This window comes from Brachyistius frenatus, unplaced genomic scaffold, assembly GCF_029030835.1.
Source record: "Brachyistius frenatus isolate BFR_SWC_R1_liver_20210118 unplaced genomic scaffold, ASM2903083v1 Contig_26, whole genome shotgun sequence".
Classification (NCBI taxonomy): domain Eukaryota; kingdom Metazoa; phylum Chordata; class Actinopteri; family Embiotocidae; genus Brachyistius; species Brachyistius frenatus.
The window spans coordinates 4,027,635-4,046,846 of record NW_027210625.1 but is presented as its reverse complement, the minus strand read 5'-3'; the positions used below and the strand labels follow the sequence as shown (position 1 = coordinate 4,046,846).

General features: G+C 43.3%; 1 protein-coding gene across 2 annotated transcripts in view; it reads right to left on the bottom strand.

Moving 5' to 3' along the window:
• Positions 1–5,470: 5,470 nt before the first annotated feature.
• Positions 5,471–19,212, bottom strand: part of LOC138620813 (zinc finger E-box-binding homeobox 2-like) — an 88,035-nt gene continuing 74,293 nt past the window's right edge. The window contains exons 5-10 of one of the 2 annotated variants that reach the window (XM_069698362.1): positions 18,897–19,085; positions 17,534–17,748; positions 14,231–14,339; positions 11,364–13,378; positions 9,418–9,598; positions 5,471–7,637 (exon numbers count right to left, since the gene is read on the bottom strand). In XM_069698362.1, the coding sequence (XP_069554463.1) occupies positions 7,066–7,637; positions 9,418–9,598; positions 11,364–13,378; positions 14,231–14,339; positions 17,534–17,748; positions 18,897–19,085 (3,281 nt within the window). In that variant the 3' untranslated portion in view covers positions 5,471–7,065. The remainder of the gene's footprint in view (positions 7,638–9,417; positions 9,599–11,363; positions 13,379–14,230; positions 14,340–17,533; positions 17,749–18,896; positions 19,086–19,212) is intronic. The other variant, XM_069698363.1, reaches the window with a different exon arrangement.

Genomic DNA, 19,212 nt, shown 5'->3' with positions numbered 1-19,212 from the left:
TGTGTGATTCCTGACTCACTCTTTACTTTTCCTACCTGTAGTTAAACGCTTTTTGGTCGATGCTCTGAGAAGCGTTTTGGATCGGTCTCCTAAAACATCCCATAAATTAAGACTAAGCTGCTTCCTTTAAGTGTCTAGCAGCTCGTTTTAGGAAGATATTTTTGTGTCCCTGGAATATTTATGCATAATAATGGGAGTCAAAGGAATAAGCGCCAAGCAGGGGGAAAAAAAAGACTCCAAAAGTAATGCAGTAACATCCCCGCATTAGGCGAGGATGAGTTTCTTTTATCATCATCTTCTTCTTCCCCTCCTTTTTTCCCCTCCTCTGTAGCACCGCTGGCACCGGGCTGCACCACCTGCTCTGAGCCTCTTTTCGCTCCAGCCAGAATGAACAGCTGGCTGCTCTTCTGACGCTCTGATTGGCTAATCCCTGCTGGTCACTTGCGCTTTTCCTCCCTGCATGTCATTGAACTTTCTCTCTCTGAGTGCCAGGTCCGAAGAGTGCTCTCTCTCCTCTCTCTCTCTCTCTCGTCTTTGCCCGGCCCGTCCTTCATGTGCCCTGCGAATGGTCCGGGTGGCATATGGGGATATGTAAATAATTTAATGAGGTCAAAAGTGTGAGAGTCTCCTCTACTTTCCCCTCATCCAAACCTCTTCCACAGCATCAGTGGGTAAATAAAGAAGCCTCTTGCTGGCAGTGTATGGCTTTAATACTGACCTCTGTCACCTGGAACCCATTTACACCTGACATTAACATCCAGATAACGTATCTGCATAAACAGAAACACATTTTAATGCATGTGTAGAAACGCACACAGGACGCAGGTGATCGGGTCAGCCAGAACACATCTGGAGGTGACCCAGCTCGCACTGTGATCTGATCCCAGCGGGTGACTCTACACAGAATCAGTGCTTTATGAGGAAAAACATTAGCCCTGCAAGTCGAAAGGTCAATTAGCTCCGCCTCCTCCTCAAGCAAGCAAACTCAAACTGTGGCACAATCGAGACAATGAACGCATATTTCAACACATCTGCTCAGCGATAGAACCAATGAAGGTCAATGAAAACACGGGATGCAGAATCCAACCACACGAAACATTCTGGTATCCGGGAGGTGAGCTTCGTAGTACAGGCAGGAAGCTGGATTTGTGGTTGTCGAGGTAACTTGAGGCATCTGACCAATCAATTATCTGAGAAAATGACATCACCATTAAGTGCAGAGATAGTGAGAGGGTCTCTGTGGAGGGCAGAGTGTCCAAAGACCAGTTCCCTGACCATGTTTACATGAGAGACCACAGTACCAGAGTACACCACCATCATCCTACAACAGATTCTGATTGAAGCACTGAAGCCTTGTTCTTGTTGTAATCATAAAATATGAAAATCTGCCAATTTACCGCATTGAATTATGTTATTTGTTCCTCGGCCCGTTTGACTCCTCCAGCTGAAAGAAAGAGACAAAAAAAATGGTCATACACGCCATGAGAATACACATCACATTAAAATCCATCATCTGATTTTGCACATCTGTAAATTCATCCCATAAAACATGGAGGTAGGGACTTCTTACTTTTTTTTAGTTTATGATGTTAAATAAGAAAAAATGCCCTATATGTGAAAACTTACTTAGCAATAAATCAAAATGAGAATACATCTCAGCACATAAATGTAGAAAACGTGGACTTAATGGACTGGCAGCATTTACGCTTCTCTCGCGCAATCCTCCACGAGCGCACTTACATGTGCGTAAATCCACGTTTGTGATTGGCCAGAGGCTCCGCCCCCTTTAGGATAACCCGACAGGGCCTAATCACCAAACACCTGTTTGGCGTTGATAAAGTTCTTAATATAACACAAGTGTGCCCAGATACCAACGGAAACCAGAGTTCAAAAACGCCTCACAACATGTCTGAGCTGAGACATTTCCAATTCACGTCTTTCCTGTTTAACCGTCAACAAACAATTTCTTGGCTATTTGTTGAGCATGTCCGTGTTTACAGTGGTTGTAGCTGGAACACGACCTTGTGCTTTCTAACAAACAAAACAGAGTTGATATTTGGAGTTCCTCACCAAAACACTCCCGTGGGTCCTTCCGGGCCAACAAATGTCTCCGTTGGTTGGACTTTTTCTCCTCATAAAACTCCTCCGACATTATTTTGAAGTATGTTTACATTCTTGTCGGCCAAGCGTAGAACCGGCGGTGTGAACGTGCGTTGCGTCGCGTCACGAACGTGCGTTGCGTCGCGTCATCCGCGCGCATAAGCACATGTACGTGCGCTCGTGTCGGATTGCGCGAGAGAAGCAGGTGCGGAAATCAGATCACATGATAACAGCTGCTCCGATATGTTTCCACGACAACTGAACAAACTCCATCTGTTGAGGAAAACTATGACGTGAGGGTGAAGGCTGGATAGTTTTTGATAGTTTCAGATTCTTATATCAGGTTTTATATCAAGTGTGCTAGAATATAAGATGTTAACCAGCATACCTGCAGGCTTCACCTGCTCCACTCCATGCTGAGTTTCTCTGACTGGAGCAGCAGCCCGATGCTAAACTACCTCTGAGTCATTTATTTTTTATTTCTTATATTTCAGGGACTGATCTGTTCTCCAGTGGAGCTCAGACTGACTTCAACATGGAAAAAAATAGTCTTCCAATCTGAAGCCTTGCGACCAAACCTCAAACCTATTTTCATTGACGGGCCTGTCGAACTCTATCACTTTTACTCTGTGCATTAAAGCGTGATCTTTTTTTCCCTTACGTCTTCGATGCTCCGCGCTCTCCCTTTTTCCATATTTTAACTCTTCAGTTTTTTTAAAGTGCATTTACATACTGGTTTAAAACTGGTGTATGAATAAAGCTGACTTGACAACCGGCAGCTACATCCCACACTCAGTATGAGATAAATGGGCTTTTTGTCCGTGTAGGATGAGAGATGCAGGTAAAGGGGTAAAGTTGCAGATGAATAAAATGAGGCAGACGAGTGTTTTCAATGCAAAACAAGTCGATCTTACTACTAAGTGTATCTGTGGAGGCAGCACAGTAGCCTGAGGCAAAATGTACACTTAGCTTTGGTCTATACACGGCCCAGCAGTGAATCATCAGAGCTCAGCTGTCCAAAATACACCACCAATCTGGTCCGGGCATATGGCTGCATGACACTCGTATGAATTACTACTACACGCTTGTGTTGTTGTTTTTCCTGCCTTTTAAATGTTCTATGAGGCGGGCAACATCGAAGCACATCAAAATCATCGCATTGAAAACGAGGGAGACAGGTCTGCGATCACAGCGTCTCAACACCGGGAAGAGAGCGTTTCACAGATCAGTTAGAAAAGGATTGTTTGTTTCTGCAAAGACTTCTGATGGACTTTACTCCAATTCTTATAAACTGCATTTGTTTTAAACTGCAGGCATGAAAAGTAAAAAAAGAAAGAAAATGAAGACCAGAGAGTTTAAAAACCTGCTGCGGGGCTGTTCTTTTGTTTCTGTGCAATGGCTACAGTTTGAAATTTTACAAGGAGCAATTTCAGTCAAAACATATTCAGATAAAAATGAAATTGTCAAGTGCACGCACACACACACACACACACACACACACACACACACACACACACACACACACACACACACACACACACACAAATCAATACGGGGCACCATCATGCAGCTTGATTGCAATTAAAAGCTGTCCTCCTCTGGGCCCACGGTTAATAGTCTGAGACAGTATTGATCAGTAAATGTAAGAGTAGACTGGATCAACATCATGTATCAGCCAATATTTAAGAGTGGCAACTGGAATTCATACAGACCACAGAAAAATAAGAGGAATAGAAGGCAGAGGAGTGATTTTGTTTTTAATCTCCAGCTGTACTGTAGGTCCTCTGAAGCAAACACAACAGTTTTCCTTGGGTTTGCATTAAAAGCTACTTGTCTTTCCATCACACATATTTTCCCCTTTTCATGATCTAATGAATGAAAAATGTCCCCTCTTTTCTTTCCTGTTTCTGAATTCAGAGTCCCTCTCTGCCTCCTTTACTCTGGGGTTGCAGGAATGTTTCATCACATCCATCTCGACCTTTGACCTTCCTCTGAGCTGCCTGTGAAGTCAGAGAGTGGAAAATTCAAGCCTAATAGATGCAAAATGTAAAAGCGGAGGAAGGTTGAAATTCCTCTCTTAATGATAGCGATATACTCCGGAGGATTCCCTCCATCCTGTCTTGACATGTGCACCCATTTCTCGCATGTGTAATTGTCCGGGCGGTTCACAGCACATTATCAAATTCTTCAGCTAATCATTTAAGACCTCCTCTTTTATCTGCGAGATGGTCTGCGAATGATCCGATGGCATGCCGATCGATAGGAAAATCGGAATATGCAAAGCTCGTTCTGATGTTTGGCATCGCTCAACCTTTAGCGCTTTCATCTCGGCCTTTTGATGTTGCTTTTAATCTGCATAGCGCAGCGCGAGCAGCTAATGGAGTCGAGCGTCTCCTTCGCTGGAGAGGACTCCTCTGCTGGAGTCCACCTGTCAGGGCTCAATAAAGTTTCACAGTGAGATTTGTAAAATGAGACGCTCGTTCGTGGCTGGAGAAATGAACAGATCAGTGAAAAGAGCATGAGATATTTGCACTGCTGACTGTTTGAGCTGAATCTTAAGTGAAAAAAATGTTAAAAAAAACCTGCGAAAAATTAATGTCACAGGTTCCCAGAGGTCAATGTCAAACATCCAGATGTCTCGTTTACTCGGAGAAACAGTCCAAATCCCAAAGATAATCAATTTAAAATCATTTCATTTGGGACTTTAGGTTCATAAGTCACTGAGCTCAAGGTGCTTTAATAAAAGCATCAACAGGATATGTTAGAATAAATGAAAATCAAAGCTTCAAAATAGGGTTTAAGTGTCTCGTTTCTTTTTGTCCTCTCAGCTTAATATTTAAAGGATAAATCTGGATTTGTTTTTTTTCTTATTTCAAAAAAATTCTGTAGAGATTAAAAAGTGAATCCTACAAAAGAGCTCACAGGTTTTCAGTAAAATGACTCAAACAGGAGGAAGTGGATGATTTGTACTATTTTCAGTGGCAGTTTAATACACAGTCAGTTTTTATGGTGCTCGGGCGGTGCAGGTGTTGGTTTTACTGATGGTCTTATTCTTTAAATCACAGAAATCACAAGAATACTTGTTGATTAAAGTGTTGAACAAATGCAGGTGAAAAATGTTTAGTTTGTTCATATAAAGGAGAAATAAAAAGCTAGCAGGCCGAGGTCAGTTCACATTGATGGTCTGAAAATGCAGAATGAACATGATGTTGAGAAGCAAACACTTCATCCACAGTTTCTCTGTAAACTGGTTGTGAGGAGAGAAAGATTTGCAGCTTTTCTTATTTTAGAGAGAATTTAAAGTGACTTGAGCTCTACGCTGCCAAGCAGACCTCACAGTTTGTTCTCCTTGAATAAACATGAGGCGCCGAGAGTTTGGTACTCTGTAATTTGGCTACTTTTATTCGAGCAGGGTCATTTTCAAGAGAAATTACAAATTAAGAATTCAATAATACTTTTACAAAGACATTTCAGGAAAGATTCTTCTTCAGTCATGATATCATACATAGTATTTAACAGTCCCTCTTCATTTTTTTTAGCTTAAAAAAAGAAACAAAGATGAAGAAAGTGGAATTTTTCAGTCGAAAATACAGTGTTTTCACAATTGTATAAAAGTTCCCAAATTTGGAATTTTCCAGTAACTGGAAAATAAAGGAAATAAAATAAAATAAGATTAAACTTCGCATTTCACAATGTTTCAAAACACAATAAATGCTCTCTTTACGTAAAATTTGCCCCTATGATCGACACCATGTTCCTTTTTACTAAAATATATCTATATATTGAAGAACTATAGTACTGTACACAACAGTATGAAATAAATAAAATTAGGAAATATAAAATGGGCCACATAAATAATGTTGTTTTTTTTCAACCTACAAATAAATGAATGCAATTTGTTGTTTTCAAAAAAAAGGTTTGGTGTAATACTGACAAAGTTAAAAGAAAAGAACTGAGAAAACATTGCACAACATAATGTAAACTAAGGAACTGCTGCCTATAAGTCTTAATACTGACACGGGTGCTTCAAAGAACAACGGTGAACCATTTCATAATACTGAAGCTGGTGAAAAAAAGTAACCTTCCTTTTACACAATACAAGGGTGGCACTTGCAGAAAACACACAGGTTAAAAGGTTTGCATATAAGGCTTCTTTTTTTTTTTTTTAATTTTTTTTTATCAAAAACACCTTACAAAGGCTTCGTCCTTCATTTTTCCCCCCGACACCATCTGTCCATAAACTGTATTTTCCCTTAAATGAAGGTCTCTTTAAAACTTCATCCTCTTAAAAAAAAAAAAAAAAAAAAAACCTCGAAGCGCCTTCACACAGTCTTGTTTAGATTCCTTCATCTGAAGTTGATTCAAGAGGCCTAAAACAGTGTGGCTGGAGATGTTTGTGGCCGGGCAACATGGCAAAACTAAAGACGACACTGTAGGTAGGTAGGTGATAACAAAGGTAATACTGAAGGACTGTAGTGCAGATACTACTGCTCTTTTTCCAACACTGTATAAATATATACATAGGCAATACTTTTTATTATTTTTGTTCATGATTATAGAAGCGGAGTGCAATTTGTACAAGTCACTAGTTGTGCTATAAATACTATGGAACACAGGGGGTTTATTTGAGGAGGTTAGCACCACACATATTTTTAGGCCTTAGTACTGTACATTTTTTGAAATGTATTCATTTATTCATTGTTCGGTTTGCATAATGCAGCTTATTTCACAAACCCATGCCTCCTTTCCCTCAACGCCTCCTCCAGATTGATTTTTGAGTCCATGTCTTGTTCGGCAGACATCTTTCCCCCGAGGAGTCTGTCAAAGAAAGCTTCCCGGAAGCTTCAGGCACGTGCACATACAGCTTAAAACACAGCGTTTTAAACCGAGCAGGTAAGAATACTGAACCGAAAGAGAGAAACTTAAAACTTTTAAGATGGGAAGCTTCTGAAGTGTCGTCGCTGATTACATGCCATCCTCCATCGTGTCCTCGTGATCCGATTTGGTTTCCGTTTTGCCGTCCAGCGAGCTATCGTCCATCGAGTGCTCTCCGTTCTCCTCCTCGTCCCTCAACGTGTCCGGGTCCGTGTCCATGCTCTTGCTCTCCTCCTCCTCCTCCTCAAACTCGTCGTCCCTCCGTCCAATCTTTGCGTACGTTCCATCCACTTCCTTCCGTCCCTCTCTGATCCCTCCGTTCACGGCGTCGTGCCTCAGGATGGCCTCGCGCTCGGCCAGCTCTGGGTAACCCTGAGGAGTCATGCCCTGCAAGTACGCCCTGCTCATCAGCAGCTCGGTGGGCTCCAGGTGGCCCTTCTCACGGGCCTCCCTCTCAGCCGCCTCCCGCTCCTCTGCCTCTCGCTTGCAGTATGAGTAGCGGTGGTTCATGTGCTGCGAGTAGGAGCCCGAGTGGGAGAACCTCTTCCCGCACTTGTCGCACTGGTAAGGCTTCTCCCCCGAGTGCAGTCTGGAGTGCTCGATGAGATGGTGTTTGTGTTTGAAGGCTTTCTTGCAGATCTGGCACTGGTGTGGCCTCTTGCCTGCGGAGACACAAAACAAGAGCGGGGACGTGAGTCGGCTGCTTCGCATGTCCTGCAGCTACAACAAATCACACAAGTCAGAAAAAAGCAAAACGTTGAGGAAAAACTCAGGAAAAATGACATCACGGAGCATTAAATCCAACTTTTACTTACGACTTAAGGCTATTTGTTTATTCAAACTGCGAGCACGATGAGAAAGTGCGCTCGCATTCATGGGCCTACATTATGGAAATTCCCTCCCGTGGTTAAAGCATGGAGAAACTCAACCACAACTACTTATTTTAGGCCTGCGTGCCACACTGATGAATGCAACATAAATAAACTACTGCAAAGCAAACAAACAGAGAAGGCGCGACAAAGGAGTAAACAAATCGGAGATGGGCTGCGTGGAAGGGGGCGGCTCCGAGGGGTTACCCTGCTTATCTCCGAACACAATTCAAGTTCATGGCCCTCCATTAAGTTTTGGGCTGGGGCTCCTCTGTCTACCGAATGTGACGGGACGCTTTGGATGCCAAGGCAGAAATGAGAAACCCAAGCCGACCACAAGGGCAGGGTGAGATAGTTTTATGACATGGGGCCATAAACTGTCTGGCTAAATAAATGTCCTCCGGCTTGTAATGTGGCCGCATGGCTGCTGTTACTCTTTCCAAAACACGGCTCACTAACCTAAACTTCTCCTCTCAGGGTTTCTTCTGAAGTTACCTGCATTCTTTTTAAAAGCCACCACTACTAAGAATTTTCCAAACATCTAATTTAGGCTTAAAAAATGACTTCCTCTCATTCCCTGCTGCTCCCCACGTGTGGAAATATGGCTGCCTGCCTCACACAAATCACATGACGCCCCCCCCCCCCCCCCCGACACTCGAGTCCACCAGCCAACAGGCTTTCAAACTGCACTTCTGTCCAACATCTGGCTAGTTCAGCTGCACTTCTGAGCTACATAATATTGTTAAAAACAACACACAGCGACACAAACATGAAAGCGCTGTGTCCGGAGTGAGATGCCGGGGCGTTCTGGAGATAACGCACCCCCTCTTTTTTTTTGTAGAGTTCAGTGCTCTGCTCTGACGGTGCACCCTCCCTCCCTTTTATGTCCGACCAGATAACATGAAGGCTGCATAAAGCACTGAGCGCTCTGCTATAGATAGTGGATAAAATAAATGATGCAACTTACTGAAAGAGGATCTCTGTATAATAACTATAATGAAAGACTTGTTATCAGTGCTCTGAAGCTTCTGAGCGCTACTCTGCTGATGCGATCTATCGCCAATAATGGGGCCGATAAAGGCATTAGGGGCTTTTTTCTGCCTTTATATATCTAGGTGAATTGATGTGTGTCTTTTAAGATAGCAAAACGGTTAATACAGCAGGATATGATAGGAAAATAAAGAGTACAATCATTTGAAAAGATAGCTGCAGCCTCCCACTTCTTCATACCTGCATTAATTACAGATTATAATTTCACAAAAGAGCCTCAACACTTCAGAACATTTCAGAAAGGAACATACAAAGATTTAAAGACATCACATAATAACAAAGTAAAAACTTTCTCATTAACATCTACTCATTCGTTGGCATCTCAACCCTGTCAATGAAGAAACAAGTTAGGTGTTGGTTTACATATACAATTTAAGGGTCAAACAGAGAAGGAAAGAAGGAGGAAAAAAGGGAAAACAAAATATATAGATATATATTCATACTGATAGGATTTGGCAACACAAACATTTAAAACATAAAAGAAAGCACGGGGATTAAAATAAGGGTCTAGAACAGTATATACCTGTGTGTTCATATTTGTGTCTTAGAAGGGAACTGCTCTTCTGGAATGTTTTGTCGCACAAGTCACACGCGTACATACCACTTTCGGTCTTCTTTATCTTCTTCCGCGACAGACAGGAGTCGGGGTCTGTCATGTCGTCCAGCCCTGACATGTAATCTGGTGTACCGTCGAGCAGGTCCCCCTTAGAAAACACAAACAAAAACAAAGCAACAAAAGAGAGAGGAAACAAAAAAATAACAATGAATTTAGTGTGCGAGAAAGGCCGACATGAGAACTGACTCTTACTTTGGAAAAATTCAAAGAGCAGCTGCGGTGAGCATCAGATAATTAAACTAATATTTGTTGTTGACATCATTCTACATGCAGTTGTTTAAACTATTTGTAGTGAAATTCTGAGTTTATTTGATCTAAAAAAAAATATATATATAATGTCACCAAAATAAATGTGTCACGCCAAAATGTGACACATAGCCAGATGGTAAACACTTTAAATCCTAAAATAAATACATTAAAATATAAAGAAATATCTTATATGCAATAGGCAAAACTAACTGCTGAATGCTAAAAAAAAAAGGTGACATCATTTGTCACTATTTAGAAGGTCTGAGCTGTACCTTCCAAACAATCACACAACGCTGCGCGCTCTTATGTATTTTTGATGAGCAGCACATACCAGCGTTTATTTCTTATAAAACTTTCAGCTGTGCAGAGATATCAGCCGTCTGTAACTGACAGCTCCTCATTATAAAACAGAGCCATAATGTGTGGTCTAATTTTGTACACCAGTGTTAATTTTGCACATTCCTTTAAAATTCTCTTTTATGATGACGATTAGTCTTAAATATGAATTGATGGAGAACAATATTACAACATTAGACGGGGAACAGTGAACCATTCTTGAAATTGCAAACTCGCGTGATGATTAAAATCAGAAGGTGCACCTTAATGGCCAATACTGAGCCACCAAAGCTTTCTTTAGTGAATATGTGTGTGATAATGTGAGGACAGTGCGCCACTGTGTTTTAAGAAGGGACCACTATCACTCTGCAATCAATTTGAACTAAACGCCTGTAGCTGTATTTTTAAAATCTAATTTAATAACTTAGAATAGGAAACATTATTAATACTTTTTTTCATCAAAATGGTTCCCTCTATGTTAAACAGCCTTCAGCATTCACTGGTAATGAACATGGAGACTGTGCATTATTAATCCACATGTAGAAGCTCATTTTGGCTTTGGCTCTCTTTAAAATGCAGCAAAGTTGCGATGGGAAATTTCAGAGAAGTGCACAGCTCCGGGGCTCACCTTTGTCATTTTTACAAAGGCCTTTCACCCATATTTAATAGCAAAATATGTGAGTTCAGGCCGGCTCTGGAGGAGGACTGGAGTCAGGAGCCTTAATGTGCTCCACACACACATCAGCGGGTAAAATTTACAGTGGAGACTGGGAACAATTAGAGCTCTACTGAGATTAAATTTTAGGGCCAATATGGTTTCTGTTTGATCCAGTGTTTTTGGTGGGTAAAAAAAAAAAAAAAAAAAAAAAAAATCGCTAACACATCTGCAAATGAAACTCTGTTAGAAGAGTTGGAGGCTCAATAAGACAGGACGAAATAATCAATCTACATGAAGCAGGAGCAGATCCTCAGATCATTTTTCTATGTAAATGATCAATTGCATCAATGGCTGATATGATCAGCATCATATCGATGCTACAGAGTGAACTGCTGAACCACTAAAATGACCCCTTTCCTCCCTGACACCTCAGGCTCGTGTCACAGCTGTTTATCTCCACTTGCTTTGCCAGTTCAGTCTACCTCAGGTGAGCTTTTCTCTCTCCTGATTCAAGAAGTGGATTTTTAATTAGTACAGAAATGAGTTCAGATCATTTTAGAGATTCTGTCTGAGCCTGGGGCTTTCACAAAACCACAGGTGGCTTATTTACCTGGAAACCTGGTTTCCGCTGGTACTTTCTCCTCTGCTGCATCTCGGCAAAGGTAGCTGCCCCTGCTGCGTAAGTGTAGGCCATGTGTGGTAGGAAGCCCATTTGATCCATGCCCGGATAGGGCCTGAGACCTGGTATGCTGGCCTGCATCGGGGGCATGAATGTGGCAGGTGGGAAAGCGCTCTGAGGTGGAAGTGACGTGTACAGGGGTTTGGCAGCAAAGGGGTTAATGCCAAAGATGGGGCTAGTGCTTTTTTCTAAGTTTCCGTTGTTGGTAGAGCCTGAGAACTCCTTCTTGAGATAGGCCAAGTTCAAAGGCTCTTCGAAGTGCTCTCGGGGAGAGGGGATGCTGTTATGGTCAATGGTAATGCTGTTGACTTTAGGTCTGCTTCTGACAGTCAGTGCATGCTTGGGCTCCTTCATGAGTCTCGGCAGAGAGAGGTCCAGTGGCTCTGCCTGCAGGTCTTCTGAAGTCAAGCTGTTTGGAGTGTAGGAGCTGCTGTGGGAGTTTTTGGAAGATGTGGAGGACAGATTTAGAGGGGAGGGGGTGTTGCTGCGGGAGTGGTCCAACTTTTCACCTGCGGGTTTGGCGCTGCTGCTGAACTGATGGTTTTTCAAATGTCTCAGCGAGTTGTCACAGTTGTTAACATTGTTATGGAGCTCGGCTATAGAGGGCGATGTGATGCGGTCAGTAGGCTTGAGTAGAGAAACAGGTGACCTAGCTGCCAAAGAGTCTTTTAGTGGAGTGTGGTGGTTATTTGTTCCGACAACCATATCAGTGTGGTGCCTGTGCTCTAGTGGTGGGGTTCTGGTAGTGCTGTACTCGTACATCTTCCGCTGATCAAACCACTCCTTGACAAATTCCTGAGGGAGGCCAACTGCTATGGAAATCTTGAGCAGCTCCTCCGAGTTGGGCTCCATGTTCATGGCGAAATACGCCTTCAACACGGACATGTGGTCCCTGTAAGGGTGAAGGGGCCCAGTGAGTCCCTTGTCAGACAACATGGAGGAGGGTAAGTGGGTGTTCTTCTCCATGAATATCCCTGGTTTGTTGGGCATCAGATTCTCACTGGGCTGCAGCACAGCTTTGATCTCCTCGTTCATTTTACACAGGTAGCGTTCATGTTGATGCAAAGGTATTGGCCCGGCGAAGGTTTCTTTGCAATATTGGCAAGCATAAGGTGTAAACATGATGTTTTCCTGCACCTTGTCATCAACACCTCCTTCAAGCATGTGGTTAGATTTCTCTCGTTTGATATTGCTAATCTGTCTCTTTGAGTCTGTAGTCAAGCTCTGGAGGCAGGCTTTGGCTTCGTTCACTTTTTCTAATGTATAGTCGATGATGCTTTTGGTGGCGCCATTGTGATTGACGAGTGGAAGACCGACCTGAGGCCCGCCTGCCAATGTCAGCACCTGCTTCTGCTCCTCAACCTGGGATCCCAGCTCCTTCATGTAGGCCTTGAGCCTGGAGAGCTCCTCCGGCTTGCAGTCCATTTTCTGCCTGCACACAGTGTTGTCCACGATCTGGAGCACCTTCTGCACCTCGCTCAGGTTGTTCACCAGTGGACTTGGGTAGCCCAGGAGCTGTGACTCAAGCCCGGCCATCCCCAGATGCTGCAGGGGGCTCTGGGCCGTAGAGTTGTGGTGGACCCCCAGCGGGCTGTTCCCTCCCACTCCCCCATTCATGAACGGCCCGGGAGCGGCAAATCCGTGAGTCGCCATCATCAGCTTGTAGTCGTTGAAGTCAAGCGGCTCTGTCTTGATGTTCAGGTGGTTGTTGTGGTCACTGAGGCCGAGCGGCTTGCCGTTCTCCAGCTTCTGCCGCAGCTGGGTGATGGCAGTGTTGGTGGGGGAGGCGGAGGCAGAGGTGGGGGAGGAGCCTGTCTTCATGTTGCTGCGCATCCTGCCGTTGACGGCAATCAGGCCAATGCACTTTTTGCTGCTTATGTGAGAACTGTAGGAGCCTGAGTGGGAGAAACGCTTCTTGCAGTTGGGGCATTCATACGGTTTTTCACCTGAAACAAAAATGTATATAAAGCGTAAGAACGCTAATAGGCTCATACGAATAATGTTGTTTAAATAGCAGCTTGTTTATTGCTGTTTGTTTGTTTATTTATATCGTACAATGCTCATTAATTAACACTTACATTTTACCATCAATGAAAAAAATGATTTGCTATTTTTCTAATATTTACTTTTACATAAAGGCAATTCAAAGTGGTTAACATAATGCAGAGGAATGCATTAGAGCAATTAAAAGAAAACATGAACGTAAAATACATTTAAATAAAATAAGATATAATAAATACAGTTAAGATGCAGTGCAGTAATAAGCAGCCACAAATTTACTCAAGGAAATAAAAGTTAGAAGAGGAAATTATGCAATGTACGCTTGCATTACCGGATGAGTACTTCTACAGTACACGAAGCAAGTTTTGCTCGTTCCTCAAGGGCCTGTTATGTTCACTCATTATGTACATTTGTGTGCTCTACTTCCTCCACTGTGTTGTTGTACTCCTTTATACGTGTGAGCTTTGCTACAAAATCTTTTGCGGTTGTCTTAACATGTGATGAAAATTTGCCTTTTATAGCAACTCTGCCTCGTTTAGTTTTCCTGTTGATCAATGGACATTGTCCGTGACAATTAAACTAATAAATGAAATTACATGTCTGATATGCTTGACATGCATTTCAGAGCAAATACTGCACTTGGCAACTGGAATGCTTTTTAACACAGCAGAGTTCAGTGTCCATTAACAGCAAAGAGGGTCCAAAATAAACTGAAAGGAATTTCTGCAGATTCATGGTGCTCTTAAATCATGTTATAAATATTCAAAATACGGTGCAGCAGTCCTCTTGCGACTCACCGCTATGAATCCGGAGGTGTTCCTTCAGATGGTGCTTGTATTTGAAGGCCTTGCCACACTCGGTGCATTTGAACTTGCGGTTGCCGGCCGCTTGGTTGAGCAGTTGGTGCTGTGAGAGAGAGAGAGAGAATCACATTTAAAAAAAAAAAAAAAAAAAAAAAAAAGCTAAAACATCATGGGGGTGAGAGTTCAGTAAATAATCACAATTGGTTGGCATGACAACAAGCAACAAGCCAAATGGCTCCTGTCACCAACGAAGCATCTTGGCTTTCTACTCCCACCTCCGTCGAGCAACTACAGGCAGCGGCAGTGATAACAGAGAGAATCACATACCTTTTAATTTCCTGGCTGCTCGGCCAAAGGAGGCCTGCCTTTAGAATTTGGCAGCCCAGAAAATAGAATAAATGAAAAGAGTCTTTTTTTAGAGCGTTTTTCCTTCATTAGAGCTGCCGATCTGATCTACTTTTCATTAATTTGGGCCTAATCAGTCCAAAATGTATTCAGAATCATCTGTGACCTCTTTCACCCTGCATACCTGTATTCACACCATCTGAATTACACTTTTTCAGACCTGTTTCAAACGTTTTGCAGTAATTGGGTCTTTTTCTAAGACCTCAAATGTCTCTTTAATAATCTTAGGATACAGAACTGAGCATATAGGCCCGGCCTTGATTCGCTGTTCAAAGGTAAACATCAGTTGCAATCCATAAAATTTGCAATTCAAACAAGGCCTCCTTTCGATAAAAGAAAAAAAAATCTAAATATAGTACCCGCCGACAACAACAGCACTGGGTGTGTAAACCTGGCTCGTCACTCAAAACAATTAATTCCAAGTGGGAGGTGGGGATGTTAAACGGTTAGTAAATAAAATAATTTTTTTTTTTAAAAAGACACATTTTCTCTGAGCTCGCTAGGGGGAACGCAGAGCGACTCCCTCCTCCCAGTTCAGCCTTGACAAATGCTGGGGTGTGTGCTGACTCTACCCACATTCCTGGGGAGACAGATGGTGGCGTGCAGGACACTGGGAGGACTGGGAGGAATTGTTCAAACAGCCCCAACCTTCAAAGATCAAGCAGGGAGAGTCGAGACCCCGCCAAGCGCCGGAGAGGGACCCCACCGCTCGTATGTTGCTGAGTTGCATAAACAAACAGCAACAGCTGCTTCGGTGCCTCCACCCCCACCTCCACCACCACCTTCCCCTTACTTCCCCCTTGAGGACCCCTGCCCGGTAAAGTTTAGTCTCGCCACAACTGCTAATAAGACACAATTGCTCTGTGCTCTTAATTGTGAATGGCATCAACAAAATGCTCCATCCCTGCTTCATTGCTTGTTGTCTGTGTGAACACCACCACTGCTGTTTGTGGGTGGAGACCCGACTGGATTGGACTGGATGTTTGCATATGTATAACCCCTAATTAGTGATATTTCAGCTAATTGGTTAAGAGGAGGAGGAGTATTAACGCTTGTAAACATACAAGACAGAACAGCACTGCACATGTTTACCTATCAGGACATGGTTCTTTATGTTAATCTGATTGTGGTTGAGTCCTCCTGAGTTTGTTGTTAATTAATGTACATTTAATAGGATTTCTCTGCCATCTCAACACAATAAAGAAGAAAATGACATACTTTGTGGGGTTTTTCTTGAATAAAAAAAAAAAAAGAGCTGGATAATGAGCACAAGCAGCGATCGATAACGAAAGTGAAAAGACAAAGAAAAGAGCGCCACCGAGAGAAAACAAATCTGCATCCATGAAAAAAAAAAAGAAATGGAGTAAGACATCACCTCAGTCTCATCTGGAGGATTACCACTTAAACAATCCAGCTCATTTACAAATCAAGATAACCGGCTTTGTGAAAGGACCTGCAGTGCTTGAATAAGAGTCTGCGGCCATTGACTGGACTCCGGAGGGGAGCAGCAACAGCATTGTAATATGAGGATTGGGACAGCGCCTCACTCGGCCGGCCCATCTGCTCACGTTTACACCCAGCTGGTAGATCAGGTGAAAGTGCTGGCTGCTGACATCTGATCAAATCAGCCACAGTCTGAGCCTGTCATCCTCGCTTCAGAGAGCACAACACAACACCCACGACCTGGGACCGAACACCACAAAGCATCAGGGTACATGATATCATCTGTTATTGGCTGGATGGTTCCAGTCTTTTCTTTTTTTTTTATCACCCCACTTACATTACAAGCTTTTTCTAGCGGAGGAAGTTCAGGAGAAAATTAAATATCAAGAAGGGACAAATTACTTTTCTCCTTTTCTTTATATTCTGTCAAATAAAAAAAAAAACTGTAGCTATAATGTGATCGGAAACTGAACAACTTTTTTCTGGACATTTTCATGAATTTTTTGTAAATATCAAAAACTATTTAGTATTTTTTGCTTTCAGGGTTTTTGAGCAGAAAAGTTTGTAATAAACAAGACGATCATTAAGAAAGGCAACAGCAGTTTCCTGATTTTATTATTCATATCAATAACTAAATGACAAAAGTAGATTACATTTTAGAGATGAACTCGAGGTCTTTGATAAAACTGTTGCATTTTTTTTAATTATTCACTTATAATCGTCCTCTCAAGCACAAACACTGACTCCATCTTCTTTAATATTTACTGCTCCAATTTTAGCTCACTGAGAAGTTATAATTATCCCCCAATGTGCAAAAACTCTGAAAGCATGCAATTTTTTTTTTTGGGCACAATCTATCTCACCCCACATCTTCAACTTAAAGCTGACAGGCGAGTTAAACACCCGTAACTGCTGGATGTGTTTTCACCTCACAAGACTTTAAGGTGATTCATGCTAACTGCCAGCAGATTCACATTATATTTCAGACATATAGGATATAAATCGCAGGAGAAAATTCAAGTATACACAGATGTTTATGCAGTGCATGAAATTAGAAGTGGAGGGAGGGGTGGAGTTTGATGGAGTGCTACGACTTCAGGCTGCACCAGAAGAACATTAAAGGCCAGGAGTGAAGTGAAGTTAAGGAGCTGATAAAAATTTCCAAATTGGAAATTAACACAATCATTCGATCGTGAACACGAGACTGGAAAATCATATCAGGGAGGGCCATCAAAAAACCATTTAGGGCCTCAATTAAAGTTATTACCATTAAAGGATCTGCATCTTCAAAATGCCATGAAAAATTAATAATGATTGCCAATCAGAAAAAATGATCTTTCTTCTCTGAGGGATCAGAGCACATTAGAAATGAAATGAAACAGGGGACAGAGAAAGGGGACAAAGTAGAAAAGGAGGGATGAAGGAGAAAAGAATCTAAATCCCCCTCACCTGATCCCTCGCAGGCTTGTGTGTGGCCATATGCCGCTCAAGCTGAGTGCGGTAAGCAAACGTGTAGTTGCACAGGGGGCAGGCGAAGTTCTCCTCGTTCTTCTCATGGCGGTACTTGATGTGCTCCTTCAACGATGTCAAACGCTTGTAGCCCCGGTCGCAGTAGGGGCAGGTCAACAGTTGGGCGAAGGCATCTGGCGTTCCAGGTGGCAGGTCTGCACGGGAGACAGCGGGAGGAGGGGGGAGGAGGAGGGAGGGAGGAGGAGGAAGGGGAAGGGAAAGCGGGCCAAAAGGTCAGCGAATCAATGGCAGCTAACGGGCGGGCTGCCCAGAGTGGTATGGGAGTTATCTCTGCAATCTGCTCCACATGAGAGCCACAGTGTCAGGCTGGCATCCGCTGCACTACGACCTCCTCCCGACTCCTCTCACTCACACACACACACACACACACACACACACACACACACACACACACACACACACACACACACACACACACACACACACACACACACACACACACACACACACACACACACACACACACACACACAGCTTCACATACAACACTCCCAGTCATTCTGTTTCCTTGACATAGTAACAAACAGGCACATGATACTTCATGTGTACATGTGTATTCAAACACACAGACATAGTTAAAGTCCAAGAACTTGCTGACACACCTATAACTCTCCATACCGTCCTAATTGCTTTAAACAGCCGCTCACTTTTTAAGGCCTTTCCCGCTGACATGTTTGTCATGTCTGCAGCATGAATCATGAACCCGTTCAAATTCAGCCCCCCCGCCCCCACCCTACACGCACGCACACACACACACACACACACACACACACACACACACACACACACACACACACACACACACACACACACACACACACACACTTTCCCTCCGGAGAGCTTCAGAGGTGCGCTATCTGATTTCAAGCCCCTGCCCAGCTGTTGCTTAAGACTGTAGGTAAACACCAAGGCATCCGGCGAATCTGTGGGACCAACAGCTGCCCGGCCGTGTCAGCGGGAAGAGCTCCTGCTCTGTCCAGACTCTTTTTTTTTTTCTTCTTCTTTTTTAAACATTCGCTGGGAGGTTCGCTGAGCAAGCACCCTCTGCTGCTGCAAGATGACGGCCACATGTAATGCCGTTTTAAATATGGTTTTAAAATAGTCAGTAATGGTGTCGAATTAACATAAGAGCAAACATTTTTACTATTTTTTTCCCAATTAAAAATCTGTTCGTTTGACTAACTTATCTTTGGTTTCTCTGAGGTCACAGCAGTCTTGCAGTAAAAAACACTTCATGTTTTCCCCTTTGACCCCTCCCACCAGCCCCTGACAGGACTCATACCGTTCTCCTCTGGTCCAGTGGCCTCCGGCGTGCCCAGGCGGGACAGTTCCTCTGGAGCTTCAGGGTAGATGATGGCGGTGTCGCCCCGCTGGAGGTACTCGGCGATGCTCACCACGTGGCTGTCACGGTCATCCAGCTTCCGCTTGGCAAAGAAGTCCTCAAACTCTGAAGTGCAATCGACGTTCTTGACTGAAGGGGAGCAAGAGAGAGAGGACGAGAGACGGTGAAGGAGGAGACCGAGGAGAGGGGGAGGAATAAATTGGATTCACTTCTTCCCCAGAGAAATGTCTTACAGGAGGATATTGGGAACATCTTG